At 37.6% G+C, this 24,668-nt stretch overlaps 1 protein-coding gene across 2 annotated transcripts in view; it reads right to left on the minus strand.

Moving 5' to 3' along the window:
- Positions 1-411: 411 nt before the first annotated feature.
- Positions 412-24,668, minus strand: part of LOC108973480 — an 83,484-nt gene continuing 59,227 nt past the window's right edge. For both annotated transcript variants that reach the window (XM_018940778.1, XM_018940780.1), the window contains 4 exons: positions 15,975-16,126; positions 14,897-15,012; positions 9,612-13,206; positions 412-1,382 (listed from right to left, as the gene is read on the minus strand). In XM_018940778.1, coding sequence (XP_018796323.1) covers positions 1,349-1,382; positions 9,612-13,206; positions 14,897-15,012; positions 15,975-16,126 — 3,897 coding nt within the window. In that variant the 3' untranslated portion in view covers positions 412-1,348. The remainder of the gene's footprint in view (positions 1,383-9,611; positions 13,207-14,896; positions 15,013-15,974; positions 16,127-24,668) is intronic.

The raw sequence follows: 24,668 nt of genomic DNA on the forward strand, positions 1-24,668 counted from the left end.
AAAAAAAAAAAAAAACCACTGTTATCAGGTACCGCACTTATTTATAGATATAAAAGTTTTTATTTGGCATACTCAAATGTAGCAGTTCGAAAATCAAACATAAAGTTTTTATTTGAACCTCAGTATAGCTTGATGGTTTTGCTTAACGGCATTATAGAACAATAATTCACAATGTTATGAAACATTTGCGGCTTATTGCGAGTATTTCGTTGTCAACTGACTATGGTCTTCCGCTCCATCTCAATTGGTCAAATCTTAAGTCTTTCTTTCTTGAGGTGAAAAATAGTGCTCAGTTAACGTTTATGCCACTTATCATGCTTATCATGTCAGGATTTTCGCTTTTTGCTTACCAAGGGTTCATATTTATATGAATGCAAATATAACAAAATATTATGCTATTGTTATTACATTTCATAAAATTTCGTTTTATTAAAAAACTTAGTTTCCATTGCAGTTTATTGCGTATACTGATAAGAGCATTGTACATTCCTGTTTCCTTCAAATAGAACAAGCATAGCTTTTACTTAATACTAATTTCTTGCACATTAAAACTTAAGTTTTGGTATTTAAATCCGTTAAGACCACCCTTTGCAATTTCTTTAATAGATTATGTGTGCTTAACTCTTCTTTTAAAAACTATTAAATTGTAATATTACATTCTTATGTCTAGATAAAGTCTAATTTAAGCATATCATTTCCGAGTTGCATAGTAAATAAAGAGTATAACAATTTGGTTGATTTCTTATATAATAATTAATTCTAATAATGACTACGTTCAAACCGTACCTGAAGAACTATAAGCAGTTTAATGATTTTCTACCTCCTACCTATAAGTAATTTTGTTGCTGCTTTAACCACAACTATAAATACATAAACATCGGCGTGCAAATGTTATATATATCTATCTATGTATTATATATACGTGCATGTAGTGATGACAAGTAGTTGCTCACACTCACGCTTGATTTTAATGTGCAAAGTTTGTTTTCGTCAATTTGCCGCTCGCTTGCTGCCTACTTTGCACTGAAATCTTCTAAGCTAAATGGTTTACGCATAAATACATATACACTTTAAGACAAGGCTACATTTACCCATTGTTTTGGATTGTGTCGTGCGGTTCCGTGGTAAGGCATACATGGCGTATACGTAATTGCATTAAATGCAAACTTTTGTTAAACTTCTTGGTCCACACACTCGTTTCGTTGCCAACGACACAATTCACCTGCTCACCAGCCACTGTTGACTTATCTGCCGTTTGCGATTGTTATTTTTAGTTGTTTGCGCATTTGGTGTTATTATTGTTGTTGCGTAAGTATTCCGTACTCATTTCATTGATTGCTTGTTGGTATTAAATTTGTGTTGGCCGTTTGGTACCACTAATCCTGTAAATAGTATCATAGTATAGATATCTGAAGGGTTTCAGTCAACAAAACTTGTAACAATGGCAAGGCAAAAACAAATACAACAACATGTAGTGTTAGCAAAAACACAATTGACTATGTTTACATACAGTATTGTTTACTTGAATACTTGTACTTATACGTTGAATCGGTTGGTATGAGTCATTCATACACACACATGTATATAAGTTCACTTACAACAGACGTATACATAGACAACACCGACCTGCCTAAGCGACAAACTGCCAAGCAGTCTCTTATTAACAATTGCATGTATCTTGGCTTCTGCATTGCTATTCAAACAAAGCTCATTTCACTCACTGTCAGCACCAATACATTAACACACATACCTTAAATAGATATCATACTTATGCAAATACATACATAAATAGCAGCTAGTGATTGTACTGCCTTGCAGCTGTTGCTTAGGTTTCAACAAAGCAAATTACTACAGAAATTATTTCCAGCGCTTGCATTGATCATCATTAGTATCTGATTTCGTGAAATTTAAGCACACAAACATAGCTTGTCCCTATGCTTATGCCAATAAATTACCTTTGGCACTTCTGTGATAGGATTTATAAGCCCCTTTGATTTAGTATGTAAGGCAAAGCAGATTTATTTATTATAACAGATTCTTCCTCTGCAAATTGAAGGGATCCAAGCAGATCACTGAAAGCAAAGTTGGCTACATTGAGTATTTAATCCTACTTAAGCTAAGCATTTCACTTTGTTATTTTAAATACCCAGACACAGGAAGGCAAAGTTTGCATCAAATTGATAAGTTTTTGTTACATTCCGCCTACGAGGAGAGCAACTTTGGTAATTTGCTAAATTTCTTTGTTTATTTGATACTTAAATTCCCATGAAATTTACAGAAATTTTGAAAATTTGTTTGCACATAAGAGGAGCGATGCAGCTGGTATTATAATTATATAAGCAGTAAAACTGACAGCAGCTATGCCACGATTGATGAGAAGTTGCTAGTATACTGGACATCGCCAGTATAAGTATACGGCAGGTAAACTGAAAAGTCCACGGTCTACTATAGTAAAACACATTTTTTGGCAAAATTCGTTGCTTCAAAATAGTTTCGGCGATCACCTCTTCATTCGACCAGCCAGCGCTCTTTTGAGACTTGAAGATTGGAAATAGTCGCTAGATCTGTATAGTACGGTGGATGAGCAAGAAATTCAAAGCCAAATTACTGCTTTCTTTGCCATCGCTACACTGACTTCTAACACAGTGCGTTGGCCGTGTAATACTGCTACTGCTTTTTTAATGCGGCCGTTTTTCGCCGATTTATTTTTTTTCATTAAACGCCCCATTAACGCTTTGTAGTAGTCAGTGTTGGTGGTCGTTCTTTTTTCAATGAGGTCAATAAAAATTATCTCATGCGCATTCCACAATACAAACGTGAAACCTTGCTAGGCGATTGCTGCGTTCCTTGACGCTTAGGAGCGACTTCATCATGTGCAATCCACTTGGATGACTGTCAATTATACTTCGGAGTGATAAAATATAGCCACGTTTCATCCATTGTCATACATCGATGCCAAAACTTTGATTTATTACGCTTGAATATTCTCAAATTCTGCTCCGAACCATCAACGCGTCGTTGTTTCGGCCAAAAGTGAGCTCGCGCGGCACCCACTCTCCATAGGCTTTCGTATACTAAAAGGTTTGTGAATGATATGATGCAAATGTTCCGTTGATATCTTTAGAGTGCCCGATATCCCGAATAACTTCCCTTTACGGTCATCCTAAATAAATTTGTGAATTTATTGATGTTATCTTCATTTAGAACCAATATTTTGGAAGATTGGGGCTAACTGAAAGTCATATGGACTTCATTCTAGTAGTGCCATCTACATATATGTGAGGTCGGAAAACTATCGATTTACTTATTATGTACTGCTTTCTTAAAGTCGTATATATTGAAGATATCAAATACTTTATCTTTGCTTAACATCATGAATCCATATGAAATTGTGACGAAGAAGGGAAAAGCTTTACTAAGCTGACCAATTCCAAATATTTGTAGACTTTCAGAAAACTAAATTTATCAGTTCTCATTTTAATTAATTCATGGTGGCCTAAAAGCTGTTCAGGTAATACTATTTTTGGGAAACCGTGGCAGCCTCGTATATTAAAACGACTTTGGCGACCAATTTCATTTGATTGCTTCAACTACTCCCCCCAGCTCAGTTTTCAATTTACCTCGAATTTTGTATGGAAAAAATGTTATACATTTTCTTGCAACAATTGCTTTATATATATCTAACTTCCGGCTTTTTCTCGAGGCAAAAGTCACCCTGAATGTTACCACTGCACTGCCTTGTTTGTTGGTTTTATGCACGTTATTCAAGTTCTATGCACACATTTAATCACCACACCCTTTAATGGCACTCATTTGTGGCTTAACAAAATTAAAAAAGATTCCAGGCGGCAATTCCCGCAGAGCACAATAACAACAATAATAGCGACCAACTGYTACCACTCTTGATGTATGTATGTACAATAACAGAGAGCAACAGAAATGCTTACATACATGTCGGAAGGATAGCTAAAAGTTGCAGTAGCTGCACGTACCGTGTTGACTTGACCTACAGATTTTAATTTCCATGATGGATTTTCAGACTATTGTTTGTTCTCTTCTAAAATATTTCTTTTTTGCCTTCACTTGTGGCAAGCAAGCGATTCGTTCATTGAGGAACTAAAGAAAAATACATATTATGCTGCTGACCGCAGGTGAGCCAAAAGTTAAACAGAAATGTTTAATAAAGAGACTGCCACAAAAATTTACTGCAAACAGCAAAAACAAAATTGCACTACCAATATTCATTAAATGCACACTCGACCTAGATTTTAGTGTTGGCCAAAGAAAATGAAATTGTTTCGTTGCAAAAATTACAAGAATCTTAAAGTTTTTATACAAAATATGTAGATAGATCGTTATATATAAATAAACCTAGCTTTTCGAGCAATTTTTTTAAATCTTTTTTTCAAATAAAACATTAACTAAGGGTCTTTAAAGGAAAGGATTCGAAAGGAATACTTGCTTCAAGCTCATCAATTTTGTTGGTTATTGACTGTTTTGACTTCTTTTCCGAATAATTAAACAAAAAGAAGGCAGAGCGAGTCACATTAGGAGAGGCATCATTATGATATCAGACGTCCAGTCTGATTTGTAATGGATATGGAAAAATTCAAACAATATCACAATCGATTAGTGATTATCAACGTTGTGCAATCCTTCCCAATCTATAGAAAGAGCACCCTATATTCAGATATCACGTATATTTCGTATAAACAGTTCAAAAATTAATCTTTTGTTATCATTGGTTTTGATATTTATATACAAAAATTTGCATATCTATTTTCTTGATCATCCAACTCATTACGTTTGCCTCAGTTAGTTCAGTTGTCAGTGTGGCTGACAGCAAACCACCCTGTTGTCAAGACCACCAACCACTCAAAAGGATACATAAATTATTTCGGCTTCGGTGTTTGTAGAGATTTAAGGGAACTGGCCACAAGCATTAATGGAAGCTGGCAAGTATTTCTACAATTACATTATATCAACAATGTGGTCTTGCTGTTTTCTGACAAGCTCGATTGTAACTAAATTCCACACGAATAATATGAAAGTTGTAGGAGGAGGCAGAGCTTCACGGGAAGTTTGATGTCCCTAAATGCCAAATAAATGATTTAATTAGTCATCTAATTGAGTTGAAAGTTGCAAAGTAAACTGAAAGTCTTCCAAGTGTTGCAGATTTGATATGGGTATCGGTGGCAATGTTTCTCTCAGCTTAATTGCAAGAATGATATGATAATCTGTGTATATTGGGTAAGTTCAAAACTGCTATTTAGACAGAAACAAATACAGCTGAATGTGGCTACTAATTTGATGGTGATTAATCTCTGGGGAATCAGGCTCTAACTAATGTGACAGTTATAGTTTTTCAGGCGTGAGCATCTCGCCTCTGTTGGTCACGGAAAATTTTCAATCTGTTGACATTAAAATATTTTCAACATAGATATTTTCAAACCACACATCAGTGGTTGTCGTTAATTCTTAATAAAAAAAAAGGGTCTGGCAGTGAACGAGGACAAGACGAAATATCTCCTGTCATCAAACAAACAGTCGTCGCACTCGCGACTTGGCACTCACGTCACTGTTGACAGTCATAACATTGAAGTCGTAGATAATTTCGTCTATCTTGGAACCAGCCACACCACCAACAATGTCAGCCTGGAAATCCAACGCAGGATAACTCTTGCCAACAGATGCTACTTCGGACTGAGTAGGCAATTGAGAAGCAAAGTCCTCTCTCGACAAACAAAAACCAAACTCTATAAGTCGCTCATAATTCCCGTCCAGCTATATGGTGCAAAGGCTTGGACGATGTCAACAACGGATGAGTCGACGTTGCGAGTTTTCGAGAGAAAAGTTCTGCGAAAGATTTGTGGTCCTTTGCGCGTGGGCCACGGCGAATATCGCATTCGATGGAACGATGAGCTGTACGAGATATATGGCGGTTGCCGTTACTACTATGGGCAAAAAGTAGAAGATTGTTTAATTTAAATTTCAGGCGAAAACACATTTTTCCCATATTGGTATGGTAGTCGGTGATAATTGTTAGCCGTCAGCAAGTGTTTTTGATTGGTACAAATTATTCAAAGAGGATCGAGAACGCTTTGTCAAGGAACTGCATCCAGGACGAAAATAAAGGAATTGGTGCTTGAGATTCGAACAGGCAGATATCTTACTGGCGTCACGAAATATATTAGTCGAAAAAACCACGTCAAAGCAGCTCAAAATTCAAGATTATGCTGACAGTTTTCCTCGATTATTAAAATGTGGTATATGTATAATATTCCGAGTTCCTTTCGACCTGGCAAACTGTCAGAAAATATTACTTGAGTGTTCGACATAACATTTAAGGAATTATAGATTTTGAAGAATATGTTAAGAATTTGAATATCGTGAACTAAGTCTTATTTTTCGTTGCTTATAGAAGTAAAAAAGATGGCAGAAGGAGCTGTGTTTATCGCGACAGAAATAAGATAGCTACAAGAAGGATTCACCGAGCCATTTATTGTCTCCGTTTATTTCTGTACGCACTGAACACACTGTACTCATTTCATTCCTAAAATAATAATCAATTTCTTGGTAATGCTTTAAGATTTAATTCCCGTCTAATGACAAAAAGTTTGCTATCAATGCGATGCTTTAAATAACTTTTTGAGCGCGCAAGCTGGAAGTTTTTCGTTAATGCCCAAAGTTTGTGATGTCCAACTGTGTCATACAAAATCAACAAATCCCCGATTGCTGCGCGCAAATCACTTGAAATTCCCATTTCAACGGCAAACAAAGAAAGATCCAATGTAAAAAAGTTGGAAGGAAAATTGCCCACTAACTCAATATGAATTGAGGAATATTTTCGATTCATTTTTGTTTATTTTTGTCACACAAACAAATTTTGAGAAATTTCGGACCACTTGGCATACAACCATAAACGATGGCATTATGAATGTTCGCCAGCAATTTTTGTTGAATTTGGTAGTCATTTTGGTGATTTTAAGCTGGCTTATACTGTCAGAAATTCAAACGTTGGGCAAACACACGGAGACGTTGAGGTGACCGGGTAGCTATGTGGAGACAAATATACCCCGTGAGGAACCTGCTGATAAGAAGACAATGTAGGGTAAAATAAAACAGGAATATTGTGTAATGAAATATCGAGAAAATTTACTAAAAATGTTGTTTCTATGGTTATAATGGATTTAGCTATTTTACTTGTGAGAAAATGCAATCTTCTGAGGTATTACTCTCTACAGTCTTATATTTCCTACAGGGCGTCTTCGTTACTCTTACTTATACTTCATCATATATATAAAATATTAAACTCCTTCGAGATGTCAATAAATGGACCCATTGAAAATTTATGAATTCAAGTATGGAAAATATTTGTGAGTACAAACATAAAAAGAGAGATGATAAAGCCAAACAATAAAGAGGAATAAAATGAACCCACAGCAAAACTATCAGAAATAGTTGGCAATCAGCCGACTTTGCTGATAGTTATGACTTGGTGGGTGGACGGCGGTTAAGTTGATTAGGTTTGTGTTTGGTTAGGCAAGCGAGGCGGTGAGCGATGTGCAGTTAGAAGGCACTCGGCTGAAAAGTCGGATCAGTGAACGGCACGTATGTTGAGTGGTTCGCTTCGGCTCACTGACTTCGTGGCTTACCGACCAACTAACTGACTGTCTGTCTGGCTGCCTTACTATTTGGCTGACTTACCGGTTAAGGACTTGCTGGCCGACTGGCAAACCTGCGCATTTCTATAGCCAAGTTGACAAATTCAGTTTATGTCATAAAATTTTGAATATTGCTTGGGCAGTGGTTGAGAGAAAAGAAAGTAGGCACGACTTGTTCCGTCAATGCTGCTAGCAATTTGCGCCAATCGATCGAAGTAAGCAAACAGAAGGTTCTGCACACACGCTTATCAATTTCAAGCATTCAAGCGAGCCACACCCAACAATCATTCGCAGTCATTTGACTGCCACAAGCGTCAAAAATTCGAACATAACACACAAATATACACTAAGCACACGCACAGACTTAAATATGTATGAAACTATTCGTATGTATTATAACTATATACATATATAAATATATATTAAAGTATGCAAGTAGCAATTTCACATCACTACGACAAAATAAATATACGAGTGTCGTATGCGTAGCAAACGGTTGTGAGGCGGGACAACTCAAGTCGGACCAGCACCAAAGTCAACACAAAATTACAACAACAATGCATAGTTCAGCAACTGCTCCACTGACGAACCGCAGCAGCAGACCGTGTGGAACAATAACCGGCGCTCTGCGGCACCAATGGTTGTGGCGGCATTTGTTTGTATACTTTTGGTTTCCGCTCCGGAAACCACTGAAAACCAATTTACGAAATAACATAATTTTGCGAAAAATAAATTTGGTTTGCTGTCACAGCGAAATTCAGCAACACAACGCAACTATTTGCCGCTGTCTACGTATACATAAATATTTAAATATATATATTTATATATAAGTATATTGTGATGATAAATATTTACAGTTGCGCATGTGTAGCGAGCGCTGCTGCCTTGCATATCAGAACGTTGTGAGGATGCGGCGCCATATCATCAACACATAAATGCTCGTTCTCGGACAAACTATGCAAAGTAGCCGAATAACGATAAAAGTTTCCACAAAAAATACATATTTATATAGAATATTATATAGCTAACGTGGCAGGTACAAGCGCCAGCGGAGGGTGCAACAAACTGCAGTGGAACCTTGCTAAACAGCACGCGGAGTGAGGAAACGCGAACTAAATCGATTGAGCTCCAGAGTGCGCTTTTATTTTGCATATAGATGACTGCTAAATGAAGTGATAAAAGTACCGCTAGGTGTTACCAACCGGTAAAGTGGAAATTTTATAACGTTTCCTTACGATGTTGCGTCAAGAATTCAGTTTTCCTAACATGACTCAACTTAGAAACCTTTAACTTATATGTGGGACCGACAGACAAACGCAAGATAACTAGAAGTGGACGTATCGTTTAACAACTATTAAATGCAACCATGCAAACTTGACGAACAGAATGACGAACAGACGACGATGAGAAAAGAAACGGACGGTAACGCATACTTCGAAAGAGGCAGTCATTTTATGGTCATCAAACCTAAAAGACCATCTAACATATTTTATAATAAATTTAATTTTAAATAAACCTAATTAAATAATTTTAAAATAAACCGAGTTTGATTTAATTCAAACGTACTTATATGTTTTCAGAAGGAGCTTATCTCATTTCTGCTAGATTTTATGATCGAATAATAAAATAAAATTTTTCGAAAAAAAAATAATAATTTTTTTTTTAAACCATGAACTATTTTTCCCGATATCGATAGCAAATATTATTACAAGAAGCGCAGTTTTGTGAGAAATGTTAAATCCAAACACCTAATTGGTAAACATCAATCAATACAAAACAATAAAAAAATTAAAAAACGGTGAGTGAAAGCAGATCACCAATATACCGCACCGAAGGAGTACACTGTAAGCGAACTCAATTAATTGCACAGCATGCGGTGTCACGTTAGGTGCAGGCAAAAACTGAATAAATTGTATACTTAGGGCGAGAGTTAGCTGATCTTATTACTTTTGTTGCAGTTCGGTGCGTACAGTGCCCGTGGACGATGATGACGAGGCAGAAGAGGACGGACCCGTGGCGGTAGAGGCATTTGATGATGCTGTGGAACCTGAGGACGACGTCGAACACGCCGAGGACACACTGGAATCTGTTGAACGCGCTGACACTGAACTCAGACAGGAGTCACGCAAGCTTGCCTGCCTGCTGACACTGCCGCCGATTGTTGATGTTTTCTCTACGCCGAACGCCAGAGCTGTCTTTAAAGGCTTTGTTTGCGCCAATTGCGCGGCAATGGCATCTGCTATTGTTCTGGTTGCGGTTGTCGTTGTCGTTGTCGGTGTGACTGACGTGCAATTGACAGGTACGCGTAACGCTGCTGCTGCTGTTTTTGTTGTTGCACCGTCTACGCCATGTTTTGTCAAGGCTACGGTTGCTGCGCTTTGTTGTCGTTGTTCGGTTTGCTTTTGCCCTAATCGTTCTTGTAAGCTGCCGGAGCAGGCGGCGCTTGTCGGCATTTGTGGCATGCATGAGTGTGGTACTGTTGCATCGCCTGTTTTACTTACTGTTGCACTTAGGTCGTTAGCCGTGACGGGAGCTTTCTGAACCACTGCTGCTGTCACAGATTCCATTGTTTGCTTGCTCATAGCTGTCACCGGTTTGTCGACGCCAGTGTTTGTCAATTCCGTTGCACCTAAACCGGTTGTTATTTTAGCAGTTGTTGCTGCTGTTGTTCCTGACAGCGAGTTAGCTTTAGCCTTGTCAACAAGCGGACTTGACTTCGATGTGTAATCGTGTGGCTGCGCCAAAGCGGGTATAACACCTATCGACGATGACTTGATGTGTGGTGAGGGTGTTGCTGCTACTGCCGATTGCTCACTGGAAATATTCTCACGTGACGCTGTTAAATTCGATTTCGCTTTAACTTTCGACTTATTGGGTTGTGCATAAATGTCCGTAATGCCAGGGACAATGGCTGTACCGGCAATGTTGTTGTAACCCGTTGTTTTCATTACATTATTGCGTACACCGCCGCTTTGATGGCCTGTCAAACTCATTAATGTAGGTGTAATTAGTGCCGGTGTCAATGCATTTGCCATTGCTGCTGTTGTCTTGCCTTCACTTTGTGTGGCTGGCAAATTAGTTGGCTGTTGTATCGCATAAATACGCTCTGTGTGGTGTGTTCGTTTCGTGTCGGTTTGTTGGTGTTTTTGCAGCAATTTGTCTTCCACTTCGATGGCAATTGGACGGCTTTCGAAGCTTTGCAGGCCCGCACTTGCACCGTTACTTAAGAATGTCGTCACACCGCCAACACAACCTGACGTCGTGGCGTTCGGCTTTGAGCCGATTGGAGAGTTGGCCGGCGTTAATGATGCTTCCGAGTAGCTATGCATAAGTTTTGTTGCCGCTGTGGCCGTTACCTCTTCCGCTCTGCTGCTTGTCAGGCTATTAAAGGCCGCCTTGTCAGTTGCATGGAGCTCAGCGCGCTTAAGCGTCGAGTAATTAGTATCACCGCCAGAGCCCGCCTGCGCTTTCGGCTTCTGTTGCGGCACTATGGGACCCACTATAAGCGTATTCTGCGTGATTGGCGGCTCATCTTCCTCCTCGGCTGTGCAATCGTGAGCCAGCATTAATGGTGATGTGGTGACATTGCTGCTATTGCGGCGCGTCGAAGGTTTCCGTCCCAGCGTGGAGATTGTGCGCGGCGGCGGAAGTGGTGGATAACGTGCACCTGTAGTGGCACCAGCACCTAGTGTGCTGCTGAAATGCGGCAGAAAGCTATTAGGCGGCAATGAGTTGCGTTTATTAGTGGTGCGCAAGTCCAGCGTCATGGGCGGTGAGTCATTAGGGTTTGCGTGAAACTCGATATTTGCATTGGTTGTTGGCAAAACCTTGGGATAATTACGACTTTTGATGACTTGTAGTTGCTGCGCTTGTGTACGGCAAACGCTGGCCATCCCTCCATCTTGATCATCATCATCGCGGCTGGTCACATTCACATCCTCACCCCGAAAACTGGTCACCTTTTCATTTTCTTCAATGGTATCGCATATGCCACTATAGTAGTGTTGCATATCAACTGGATCCGAGTGTGAGTGCGCATGCTGCGCGATTGGCATATATGGCGGCAATTGGCCCTGCTGTGGCAATTCCGCCTCAGACGGCTCGGTGGCGGCTGAATGCTGGCGGGTAAGCGCATAACGTGTGCTATCCAAAGAGTTCTGCGGCGTGAGCAAATCCTGATCGGTAACCTCTACCTCCTGGCAGATAATTATGTTGCGTCCATCTGACTTTAATTTGTGCACCTCAATCGGCTCTTGCTCCATTACGCTGCTGCTGCGCGCTGATGGTGTGGCATCAACAGCGACGCTCACTTTCTGCGATGCAACTGGCTGCTTGAAACTGCCGCCGGCGCTGCTGCTGCGCAGTGAGGAAAATGTGGGCGAGGAGGACTTTTTCGAACCACCCTTTGAGCTATCGGCACCGCCCCCACCAACACATGCTTTTGCATCCGCAGCGGCACCGACTGCAGCAGACATCCAAGCGCATACCTTGGTGTGTGTGTCCACGGTGGAGGTGCTCAGTTGTCGTGTCATTTGAAAGCCATTAATCGGCGAACGTTCCGTTTTGACCGCTTCGTAAGTATTCGATTTGCGTACAATGTCCAGAATGTAGCTCTCATCGCCATCATTTTGCTTCGAGCGCTTGAATTCATCGTCCGTGGTGCCGTCATAACTGAGTATGCCGCCCAGTTTTCGTTGCACAGAGTGCGCTTTCTTCTTCCTCTGCAGCAGGAATGTCGAGTAAATGATGACATTAAGCACAATGAAGACGGCAATCAGCCCGATGAGTAGTTGTATTGTCGTCTCTGATTTGGCAACTTCCTCTTTGTTGCCAGCGCTAGCTTCGTCACCAACGACAGTGCTGCTACTCGCATCATTACCTGTGCCACCACTGCCATCACTACCTCCATCACCACCAATACCATTGTCATACTCGGCAATTTCCGCTCTTGGCACTCCATAAATTGCACTGCCGCCAGCCAGCGTTGCGCCACTGCCAACACCAATTTCGCTAAAACCACCCAAGTCATTTATTCTAGGCACCGCATTGCCTCTACCAATGCCAGCTGGCCCACCCATTACACCATTTGCGGCCATCGCATAGATTTGTTCGTCGTTCGCTTGTTTCGTCACGCCAAAAGTCGGTGGCGCATTGTACATATTCTCTGCAAAGGTATCGCCAGCCGTGTTCGCATCGCTTGTGCCGCCGCCACCATCTTTGTTACCACCTAGCTTCCATGGCTCCTGTAGTAGTAGTTTCAATGTGCGTACTGGATCCTCTGCACCATTATCACGTGTGCCAAATTGACTCATGTGCCCGGTTATTACTTCGCCCCCACCATGCCGCTGCACCGGATACGTATGCTGTGTTGCAGCAGTGGCGCTACTCGTACCAAAGACACCATCGACACCATTGTATAAGGTTGTATGCAAATACGGCTGCCGTTGTATGTTTGCAATTTGGTTCAGTTCATCGGGCAACTCTTTGTTCCAAAAATTCATATAGATTTGTCGGTACTTATAGCCAATCGTTGGTGGTATGCCTGCGAATATATAATGAAGAAATTTGTCAGTGCCGCTATGTATTTTGGTATGTACATACTATACATACGTGTGTAAAGGAGGTATGAAGTAGAAACGAGTTGATTCAATGCATTGTGTTGCATTGACTTAAGTGAGTAAATGGCTCTGTTTTATAAAGAGCTGTTGCATTTGTGCAAGGTTCATGGGGGTACTCCACATAAAAATTTTAAAGGTTCAACTTTAGTGCTGTCTTTTTTATGTAAATTCGATATTATATCTGAAAATATTCATAAACTAATCTTACTCAAATTACTGAACTTATAGGCTATGATTTTTAAGTTGGATCAGAGTAAGTAAACAAAGGAAGATTATCCATTTTACTTGCAAGCATAGTGATAGAAATAATTATTTAAGCTGCTAACCCAGGCAATGTCAAGAAAGTGCTTGTACGAATTTTTTAAGACCCAAGAGCTTTGTGTTCCTGTAATTGTTTTTCTGCGTGTCCTTATGAATGAATTTGGATTATTAATTTGTTGCAGTTATTAGAATGTCCTATAGTTACAATTACGGAAGGATTTTTCGTGTTGTTTCAGTCAAAAGATCAGCGCATTTGCTACTTGAAAAATTATATTAACTAGATTCATATCAAATTATTTTACAGGATATGGATATATTAAATTTTTTAAAGTACGCAATGATATAATTTGTAGAATATAAATATACTACAGCTATTCTTGAAACAAAATATTCGTTACGCACAGAAATGTGCTGGTATCTAACAGCTGGCAATGCGTAAACCACCAAAGGGTCAGTTTATTGGTCCTGAAATTTTAACTTAATTGTTCGAAAGGGTAAAAATGTAATATTACGAAAATATGTTCAAACGAGCTATATTCAAAATTCCAGCTGTTGCTTATTTTGCATGGAATGCTCCCGCTGCCATGCTTTGCCGGCACACACAAAATCAACGTAAGCCTGCATGAGTGTGCGTATTCGTCTGGGCGCACTTCTTTGAACGAAAATCAAATTGAATTAAACGGCTACCAATTAGTGGAATACTTTCGCTCGTTACGCTGCACAAACACACGTTCGCTCACACATATTTATTGCTTTTATTGCTTTCATAGGCAGTTGATGGTTGCGCCAGTGGCTGAGAGTCTATAGAGCGCATAGCAAGAAGCCACACACATATTCATATTTATGTAACTGTCTACACTGGCGTATCCTTGACGAAGGCTAAAGCTCATCGTCCTTTTTAGGCTTTTATAAATCTTTATTAATTTAATGGGCTTTTAGGGCTACACACATAAATGGCTTATTACATAAACGCTACAATTTACAGACGAGCTGCGCTCCCCACAGCCGAAAGGCTATGGATATTTTATTGAGAGCATATTAATCTCATATTGCTTTTCCTAATTATAACAATTTATTTAGTTGCCATATTTTACAGTGCTTTGCTTAGTATTCGGAACAAGAACAACTAGCAATTCAGTAATTTCACAGTTCACAGGTTATATTAATGAGATTCCTTAGTTTCTAATTAAATTTCATAATAGCATTGCTGCAACGTGCAGTCTATTGTGGCAAGGGTTCAATAGTATTGAGCGCTATTGAGGAGATATTTAAATTCTAAAGCCTCTAAAGGAAAGTTTGACGATCTCCTCCACACACATTATGAAACTCATACATATACCACTGCCAACTCACCAATATTCATATACGATTGCGTTCGTTTATTAAATTCCGGCCAGTCGAGATCATACCTATCCCATTCCAGCGCGTGCAAATTGATGAAACTCCCCTTCCATGGTGCTTTCGGATTTCTGTTGATAATAGAAAATAACAAAATAAAATAAATGCTGGAATTGTCATATGAAACTACTATAAATAAACAATTATTTGATGATGTGCAATCTCGGCTATGCAATCAACTTTAAAGGTCATGAAAATTCACTTTCTACTGGCCGGTTGGTCGGGCCAAGGAGCAAGTACAAATAAAATTTAAACGAATATTTTCGAAATAAAATTGAAATTCATTCCGGCTTGTATAGAAATATACAAAAGTATAAAACTTTATTTCTATTGCCAACAGCAGTCGTCACCACTACACACGTACGTGCTTATACACACTCGCACCGAACGAAATCACTTGCATATACTGAGTAAGCACCGTAAAGCTTTCTCCATTGCAGTTTTGCACACATTTGCAGTAAAAATTGAATTTGACTGCATTTGCTGGATTCGCTTACGTAAAGTCCATTACGCACAATGGCCCGAAGAAAACACTTGCGCTTTTATTTCACAGTATCGCCATTGCAATTTCGCTAAGTCACAGCAGGATTTAGTTAAAATGCTATAACAGGATTTTGGGAATAGCATTTTTATAAGTCTATATAGTATAAAAATAATGTAAATATTTTCAGAAGCAATTGTTGAATTATTTTAAAAAATAGTTAATTATATGAATTTATTAGAAATAGCATGAATGAGAATAAATGATCACGGCTCAATCCTGAACGAACTATTTCGGATTGAAACTTAAAACTCAGGGAATAATAATGATAACACTTCACGATTTTTCTTTAACAAAATATCATCATACCATCAGAAGAGTAATCAAGATTATTAGTTTTACAGACAGGAAAATACTATTCCATATTGCTGATTTCCACATTTTTTGGACAATATTCCCAACAGCATAGGAACACATTCCATAAATGCGCATAACAACCTAAAGAAAGCGATTGTATACATACATATGTTGTATATAAATTGTCAAACTTACCCAGTCTTCGCAAAATTGGTCCAGTATGTCATCACTGCTTCGGAAAGCAGCTTTTCCTGCGCGCCATACGAATTACTAGGAAAGGGACCAGCCGGTGCAAGTGGTGCACCGAAAATGAAGGCCAGCTCTTCACCCGAAATACTATGTGGCAACTGTAAATAAATAGGTGAAAAATTGAAGCAAGACAACGAACAATATGTAAAGACAATAACTTTAAGAATTTAAACCAGTCGAAATTCATTAATTTTCATTAAGATAAATATATTTGGGAGAAAAATTCGATACCTTCAGCAAAACTACAAAATTATACCAATTTATTTATTAAATTTTTATTAAACTAAAATATGTGTTTCTATTTTAATGAGCAAATAAGCAATTGCAAAATTAAAAAAACAAAAAACGAATCGAAATACCCAAACAAAATTCATTACAAAATACCAAGAAAAAGGAGATTTAATGAATTTCCAAAAATTCTTGTTGAAATAATTTTATATTACAGCATTTTCGAACCTTGATGTAGTTATAATTAAAAAACGAAAACAAACCAAAATACTCACAGAAATGATATAAAGCGCCGCTGAATATTTTGTGAAAAACAAATAAATCGAAAGAATTCTCTCGTGGTTCGGTGAAAAATGGTTTCCTCTCACCTTTCAAATCAATTTGCTACCGGAAATTGTATAAAAATGTGCAAATTGGTTTATTGTTGTATGTGTATGTGTGTATCGCATGCAAATGTTTTCCGTTTTATTTTAATTAGATTCAAATACGATGTGCATTTATTTTTAAAAATATTTATTCTAATTCACACGCAATGCAGAAAGCTATTTTTATTTGCCATAAAATATGCATCACAAGTCTGTGTATCAATGCAAGAATGTGGTTTCTAGCCATTAAATTCCCGTTATTTTAAAATAAAGTTTTATTTGGTTTGTTAAAAATTTGCAAAATTTTCGCTTAGAATCAACTATCAAATAAAATATTTTTCAAGCAAAAATGTGCTCAGATATTTGTAAGAATGTTGCTGCTCTTTCACTAAAACTAGTTTGTTTTTTTGTTTTTAACAGAAAAGTAGGAATTTCAATTTTTACCAATTCCTTATTATAGAGGTATGTAGGGCATGGTAATTGCAATAAGCCTGATAAGTTTACGTTGCGTAAGAATTAATAAGTCGATTCATATTTTTCTTTCTTTGTGCGTATGAAACTTTATTTTAATAAATATTAATTTCTGAAAAAATTGGATTTTTCGTCGCGTTTGCTCATGCTTACATTTCGTTGCTGTCGAGAGTTACATTGAACGAAGAACTGTTGGTAAACTAATGGGAAATCAAAAATAATTCCCGGAAGTATTTTATAAGCTTATATAGCTTTAAAAGTGTGTCTACAAGTCTTACAGTGAAATCGCGAAATCTTATTAAAAATATTAAACATTTTGAATTATACAATACAAATTTGAATACTAAAATTCTTATTAAAACAGTTCTCTTATTAAAAAAATCACTAGGGTTACTAACGCAATCACGAAAAATTGTGAGTAAATTAAGGCAACTTATCTCCAAATTGATTCATTAAGCGAAATTTCCTTTTCAGAAATCCCAAACAAATAAACGAGACATACAATTTCTCCTTGGGTTATAATTCAATGGCCGCGTAAATGTAGACTGTCTGCCCGTCAGAGTTGTTAAGAGGCTTTTCTCAGAAACGAAAACAAAGTTGCTTAAGTTGTACATTAGCGCACGGTATTTTTGGTCGTCTTGTAAATAAATTTCAAAAGCAATGTCTTTAATATTTGAAACATTTTTTAAAAGCAATCAGCTTTGTTTCTTTTTCGAACGAAACATCAGTGAAGTGACCGGTTTTATTGACAACAGAGAACATTTCTTTTTTAAGCGCTGTATCTAACCTTTTCGAGGTCCACGGGTGCAATGAATTCTGGTGAAAAATTATCTTTCTAAATAAGCCCAAATAAGAGAGTAGTAGTATAATTCAGTATTTTGTAGTCTGATGACTGGGTATTTTATTTATTTTTTTTGATTTTTTTTTTATATAAATGGTTGATACGCTGATGGACAAAGAAGATTGTGAAGCTTTTAAGTCAGGCATATTAATAAAAATTCAGCGCTTCTACTGGATTTTTGTTCTATTATTTATACTTTAAATTAAGGTCCACCCTATATCTTAATAAAAGTAAAGCTCAGCAAACCGTTGTGAATACCAAAGCGCGCTTTCGAATTTGTGTGCACTAACAGCTTTCATGCATTTCTTTGATATTTTATGTTGCCGCTGTCAAAGAAGTCAATACAAATCAAAAGTGCAGCAAAGTTTTGCAAGTTTTTGCGTAATATCTGTTTGCAGCAACATATTTTCATTCACTTTATTTTGCGCTTTGCTAATTTTTGTTTGTGTCAGTTAAGCTGCTGAATTCTACACAGCAGGGAGCAACGTAATTTATAAAATAAACAAAACAAATAGACAAATACGTAAATATGAATATTTGTAAGTGAAAGTTTTCTACATAAACCAGGTAGTATAATGGCAAAGTAGTTAGAAAATTATTAGTTAAAGCTGGATCCCTTAAACTAAAATTTTTCTCGATTATTCATATCCATTTTGATTCTTCATTTTGGACCCAAACGACTAATTTATTTCTGATTTTGTTTATAACGCGTTTTCCAATAAAAGTGACATAATTTTTCGTAAAAAAATCACACCAATTATTACCAATTTTTTTATGTTAAACACAAACGTTGCAATTAAGTTCTGAATATGAAATCATTAAAACGGCCTCTACGACTTTTTTGTAGGAACGAATTCAATGAACCCAATTTCCGAGTAATTCTTCCTCTAAATCAAGTTATATGTCATGAATAGCACACACAATCTTGACTTCGAAAGCTCGAAGAGAGTCTGGTTTATTCCTAAAGGCCAATGACTTCAAATAATCTCACAAGAAGGTTGTTCCAGGTGCTTTGCACTACGTAGCCCGCCTGAAATGATGCTTAGAAATCATACCATCCCTACTCAAGAACTCTATATAATATAAAATTTTTAAAGATAGAAATATAAATATTTGTATGTGTATTTTTGCGAGACAGCAGCGTGCGCCGAAATTACTTTTATAAATTTTCCATCACACCCGTATTTTTATACACCATTTCCTTCTATACATTATATAATGCTGCTGTATGATTTCAGAACTATTATATACAAATATGTATAAAAAATATGTTTTCCGGTCAAATGTCAAGTTCAACTTTGCTTACGATTGTCTGTATATTCCCTTACTTTCGTTTATCTGTGTTTACTCATCTTTTATTCATTTCGATTCAGTTGATTTACGCCTTTTCTCTGCGTGTTAGCTTTACACTTTCATTTTCTCGCCAATATTAGTGAAATGAAAACTTCCGGCTTTCTTTTGACATTTCCTTGCCATTGTAATTGTGTGCGAAAATATGATTTTTGCGCAAAACACGACACAAGAAAGCACACACGTACCGCAACACTCATTTGGTGACAAGGCCGTATCCTTGCGTGTCTGTAACTGCACGTGTTCGGTTATAACCGCAAAGCAGATGCTCCGCCAAGAACTTACGTGCCAGAATGTGTGAAGTTTTCTTAGCTATGAGGTGTTACCACACAACAACAACAACATWCCTACTCACACACATGCACTTCTGCTTACAAATGAGTCTCTATGCCTTTATTCACTTGTTAGTTGTGCAAATATATTTGGTTACTTCCGTGTAGCATGTGTTAGCGCCGCGTTTGCATTTGTAAGTGGATCAGTTTGTCCTTGCAGCTATAAATATGTTTTGTTGTAAACTTGTTTGCTTGCCCGTGGCATGTGTGCCGCTGTTGGCTCAACATGTCTAACGAAATTCATTGGTTTTATATCCTTGTGTCGCATTCATTCAAAACTTGTCGGCTATTTTGTTGGTTGTGTACATAACTTGCTTTGTTATCATCTGTGACGTCTTTGTTGTTGTTGTTGATTACTTAGTTTTACCATTGGATACTTGCCAAGCTGGCCGTTCGCTCACTTGTTTTGTGTGGCAGAGTTGCGCTTTACCAAGTTGATGTTCGATGTCCGACAAGAACGGAACTTGTTTCAGTATAACTACAACAACAAATTCACAATGCCTGTGAGCCATTCCTATTATATAGTATTACTTTTATCAGGTTTCTTACAAATATTTCAATAACAAAGTAGTTTTAGATACGTTTGGTGTTATAAACTCGCCTCAGGTCTCTCACAACGCATTTAAGCAGTAAATTTATGTAATCTTTGAAACAATTTTTCGAACTAACTGAGAAGCGTTGTGGACATAAATATTAAATGATATTTTTTTGGCAGCCCACAAGCCAAGTAGCGCGACTCGGGGTTACACTGACTCCATCTTTTTAAATTTTAGCAATTCAAGTGCTAGGAATTGTTTCAGAAATGCTGTCAATAAACTTTTCTGTCCTTTAGTCATTTATGTAGACAACCTCATCCTGGTCATTTAGAGATACGGGTCAGTTAGAAACCAACACTTGACCCAGATGACTAATACTAAAAGGGTTTTTAGAGGCATTAGGTGCACAAATAAAACTCGTGCGTCTAAGACTTTTGTTATGGTTTCCACCGAAGCTCTCTTGTGGTGGGTTTAAGGCACCGAATCATGACAAAAATTTATTCCAGTTTTCTTCGAAATGGAACACCGTCTGCCAGAGTCATTAAAAAATATCAAATTTGTTTTAAGTTCCAAGGTAAATTTGTTAGGATTTGTAAGTTGATAAAAATATATGTGTTCTCTTCTCAAAGAGCTTTAATAAACAAATATGTACACATGCGTACCTCCTCAATTGGCAAGGAACACACATGTGCTTGTGCTTCCCTTATTTAATGTGTACCTATTTGCGAGGCAAACAAATAAAATTGCCAAGTGTCAAACTTAGAAAACCGACCAATAAATAAGCAAACTTAAACCAAACATGAGAAAGTTTAAAGTTGTCAAGCAGTAAGTGAGTAGGAGCGTACACTAAATAAAATGCTCGTCTATTTATTTATTTACAGTAGAGCTGTGAAAGCAAAACCAGCACGCCGCCTCCACTACGAACACGCTGTGAGCTAACAAGCAAACTCTTGATGCATGCAAACTCTGCACAACGCCACGGCGCGCTGTGTAGGCGCTACGCGTTGTGGCTGCTATTGTTTACTCGTTTGTTTGTGAGTCTATTGTTAGCTCTGACCTACTGCGCTTCATTTTTCGGCTAAACACAATCAAAGATTTGCGCCAAGTCACGTGGTGAAAGTGCACAACTACATGCGCAAAGAGCGTTTGGCGGCCACGAAAAGCGGCAACTTAGAAGCACGCTCGTTGTATATTGTTTGACTTGGTTGTGGGCGGCCTTTCCCTTTCCTTGGCATCCAGCGATTCTTCATACTTTCCGCACTACTTCCACTTACAACTTTACTTACCGCTTATGCATGGGTTGTGCTTCATCCAGCTTTACGCTAAGTTTGCTCTATTTCATTTTGCCGCACTTGTTTGTATACTTATATATATGTATTTAATATTTCTTAGTAGACCATTATTTCATTCTGTTTTATTATATTTCATTTTATTATTTTTTTCTTCCGCCGACTACATCACAAAGCCTGGTCTTTGACTTAGCACAAATTTTATTTAAACGCTCTTTTATTTATTTGGCTAAAGGCCAAACAAATTTATAAGGCGGCTCAAGTAAACAAATACCAACATTTACAAGCACTGCCATCTAAATATTTGTATATGCAAGTGTGTGCGTGCAAGCATTTCATAGCCGCATAAATTTATTTATTTGTCCCGTTAGTGGGCCCAAAATATATTTTATATGCTTGAAAAATTACAACATACTTAATCGAAATAAACGACAAAATGTAAGCTGCAATAACACATATTCTCTCTCTCTTTCAGGATTTTTCGGTAAATGTTTTTATGATTGTAAATCTGTAAGCTACAACAAATGATTGTTTAGCGATTGTTGCGCCCCGAGGGATGCAAAGGTAATTTATGGAAACTCACATTTATATCAATTTGGCACTAAAAGCTTTGAATTGCTTCTGATGCCTTCCTTTATTGGCAATAATCATTAAGTATGCATGAAAGTTTAAATCGATGGGGGAATATTACATGTGTATGGAAATTTTTCAAAATTTAAGAATTTTCTCGTAATTTCAATAAATATCCCACATGTTAACTTTCAGCGCTGGGTCCACATAATCAGTAACTAGGGGCTTCAGCAATTTCGGTTCGATTTGAACAGTTTTTAGTCTTTTCAGGTTGCTCGACAGAAAACTGCGACAAGTAATTTTCCCAGTCTTCTCTTGAAGGCAACTTGACTCCATTGAGAGAGTTCTGCATTGACCGAAACAAGTGGTAGTCCGATGGTACAAGATCAAGGCTATATAGTGGATGCATCAAAACTTCGCAGCCGAGCTCTCTCAGTTTTAGCCGAGTCATCAAAGATGTGTGTGGACTAGCATTGTCCTGATGGATGTTGATTAGTTCTGGCGATTTTTTCGATTGCTTGCTTCAATCTCATCAGTTGTTGACAATAAAATCGTTCGACCAGACTAGAGCAGCTCATAGAGGATGATTCCTTTCCAATCCCACCAAACACTCATCATACTCTTTTGGCCGTCAATCCTGGCTTTGCGATCATTTGTTGAGATTCTCTATGCTTGGACCATGATCTTTTTGCACATTGTTGTCGTATTTGATCCACTCTTCGTCTCCTGTTACCATTCGCTTCAGAAATGGTTCTATTTGAGTTCATTTCAGCAAAGAATCGCAGATGTTAATTCGATCCAATTGATGTGGAACCCAAACATCGAGCTTCTTTTTTTATAGCCAGCCTTTTTTAAATGGTTCGAAACCTTTGGATGATGAATGTTATGTTCCCTAATCAATCCTTTCCATAATTTCATCGACTTTTCAACGATGGATCGACCAGAGCGAGGTCGAAATTTCCAGAACAGAAGCAAGCGATACATTGTTGCGCTACACGAACTGATACATTATCGTCTTTGTAGACTTCTCAAATTCCATTGGTGTCTTGTGCGTCGTTCTTTCCTTTTTTATACAGACATTTAGAAATATAGCGAATTTCTTCATTTGTGAACAACTGTAACTCTTTTTTTACCTCCATTAATTTAATATATTTTTGGTTAAATGAAGCTTAAAATCTCACCTTTCTAACTCTGTATGGTATGGCACAATGTTATTGGTAGTACTGGAGATATACTATACGACTGCAACAAGGTCAATACTTTTTCGACTACTGATTATAATATATTGTATGTAGATCAATCACCGAAAACGAAGTGCAAATATACGCACATGTTAATCATAATGCTACCGCTATGAGTAATCCTGCTTTACAAACTGGTTTAAAAAGCTTGAGAGTAAGCATTCTATAAAAAAAAGTTTATTCCTCAATCCTCTTTTAAACCAAAAGAATTAAAATTCTTTTAATGCTCAAAGAAGTAGAACTTTTTATGAAAGTTAAGTATTCAATATAAATATTATCAATAATTTATGACTAAACATTTCGGGGAATTCTCTGAATGAGCTCATATCTTCTTTACATCAAATACATTTAATTCCGCAGCTCTGGGAAGAAATTGACAACACTCAAAAAGAGTATAATGCTACAAAGCAGAATAAGCATTTCTTAAGCATTTCATTGTTGGCCTGTATGTAAAACCCTTGAAATTATATTAGTTTGAAATGCTCCTACATATGTCTGTGTGAAATAATCAAGCCGTCCTTTAAAGTGCCAGCCTTTGATTTATAGACTGTGGCTCCTTGATCACTGCAAAGATATTGTATAAATGTGAGAGAAAGTGTACAGCTAAAAATATATGCAGTTGCAAGCAAAAAATTGTTCTTGCAACCATTCATGTGGCAAAGAAAATATGGGCACAAGGCAAACATGACGCAAAATGACATTATAAGACAGTACAAATAAATTCAGACGCAGTTGCGAGTGCAAAGCATTATACACAAGTGGCTTATTGGAGCAAAATTGCTGGAATCACTGGTATATTTTGGCCATCATGTGGTCCTTACGTTTATGCAATTTCCATTATAATGTGTTGTGAGGGAACAGCAACTCAAAATCTGGATTTTCAAGAAATTTTGGTTTTGGCACCATTACAGTATAAAGCATATATTTTACTATAAATAAATTTCTACTTCTATTTTAGTGTTCATATCACTGTGGAGTGCATCTTAACCACTAGTGGGTTCACGTGCGACTTGTGTTAGGATGTATGGTATAAGGTTCTTCTATAGGGTTATACTACTTTTATATATAAATGTTATTAGCGCTTCTCTTGAGTTGAATTGTGGGCACGCGACGACCTTAAATAATTAATGAAATCATCTTAGCAGTTCGAACTGCAATTTTTATGCAGCTTAGCCTCACTATAGACCACTGACGTAAACCCAAAAAAGTTTCCACTTAGGCTGCCAATTCCACATCTATATTCCTAGTAATTTCTAAGCCTCTAAAGACACCCTTTACGTACGTATGTACATGTGATCATTTGTTAACTGCTGGAAAGACGTAATCTGGCGTAATGTAACTTGATGCTTGGCGTTTTGCTCAAATAATATGCGTCGAGGAAATATACCCTTCTTTGCTATAAATAGTATGTGTGTGT

This window comes from Bactrocera latifrons, unplaced genomic scaffold, assembly GCF_001853355.1.
Source record: "Bactrocera latifrons isolate USDA-ARS-PBARC rearing strain unplaced genomic scaffold, ASM185335v1 scaffold_48, whole genome shotgun sequence".
Lineage (NCBI taxonomy): Eukaryota > Metazoa > Arthropoda > Insecta > Diptera > Tephritidae > Bactrocera > Bactrocera latifrons.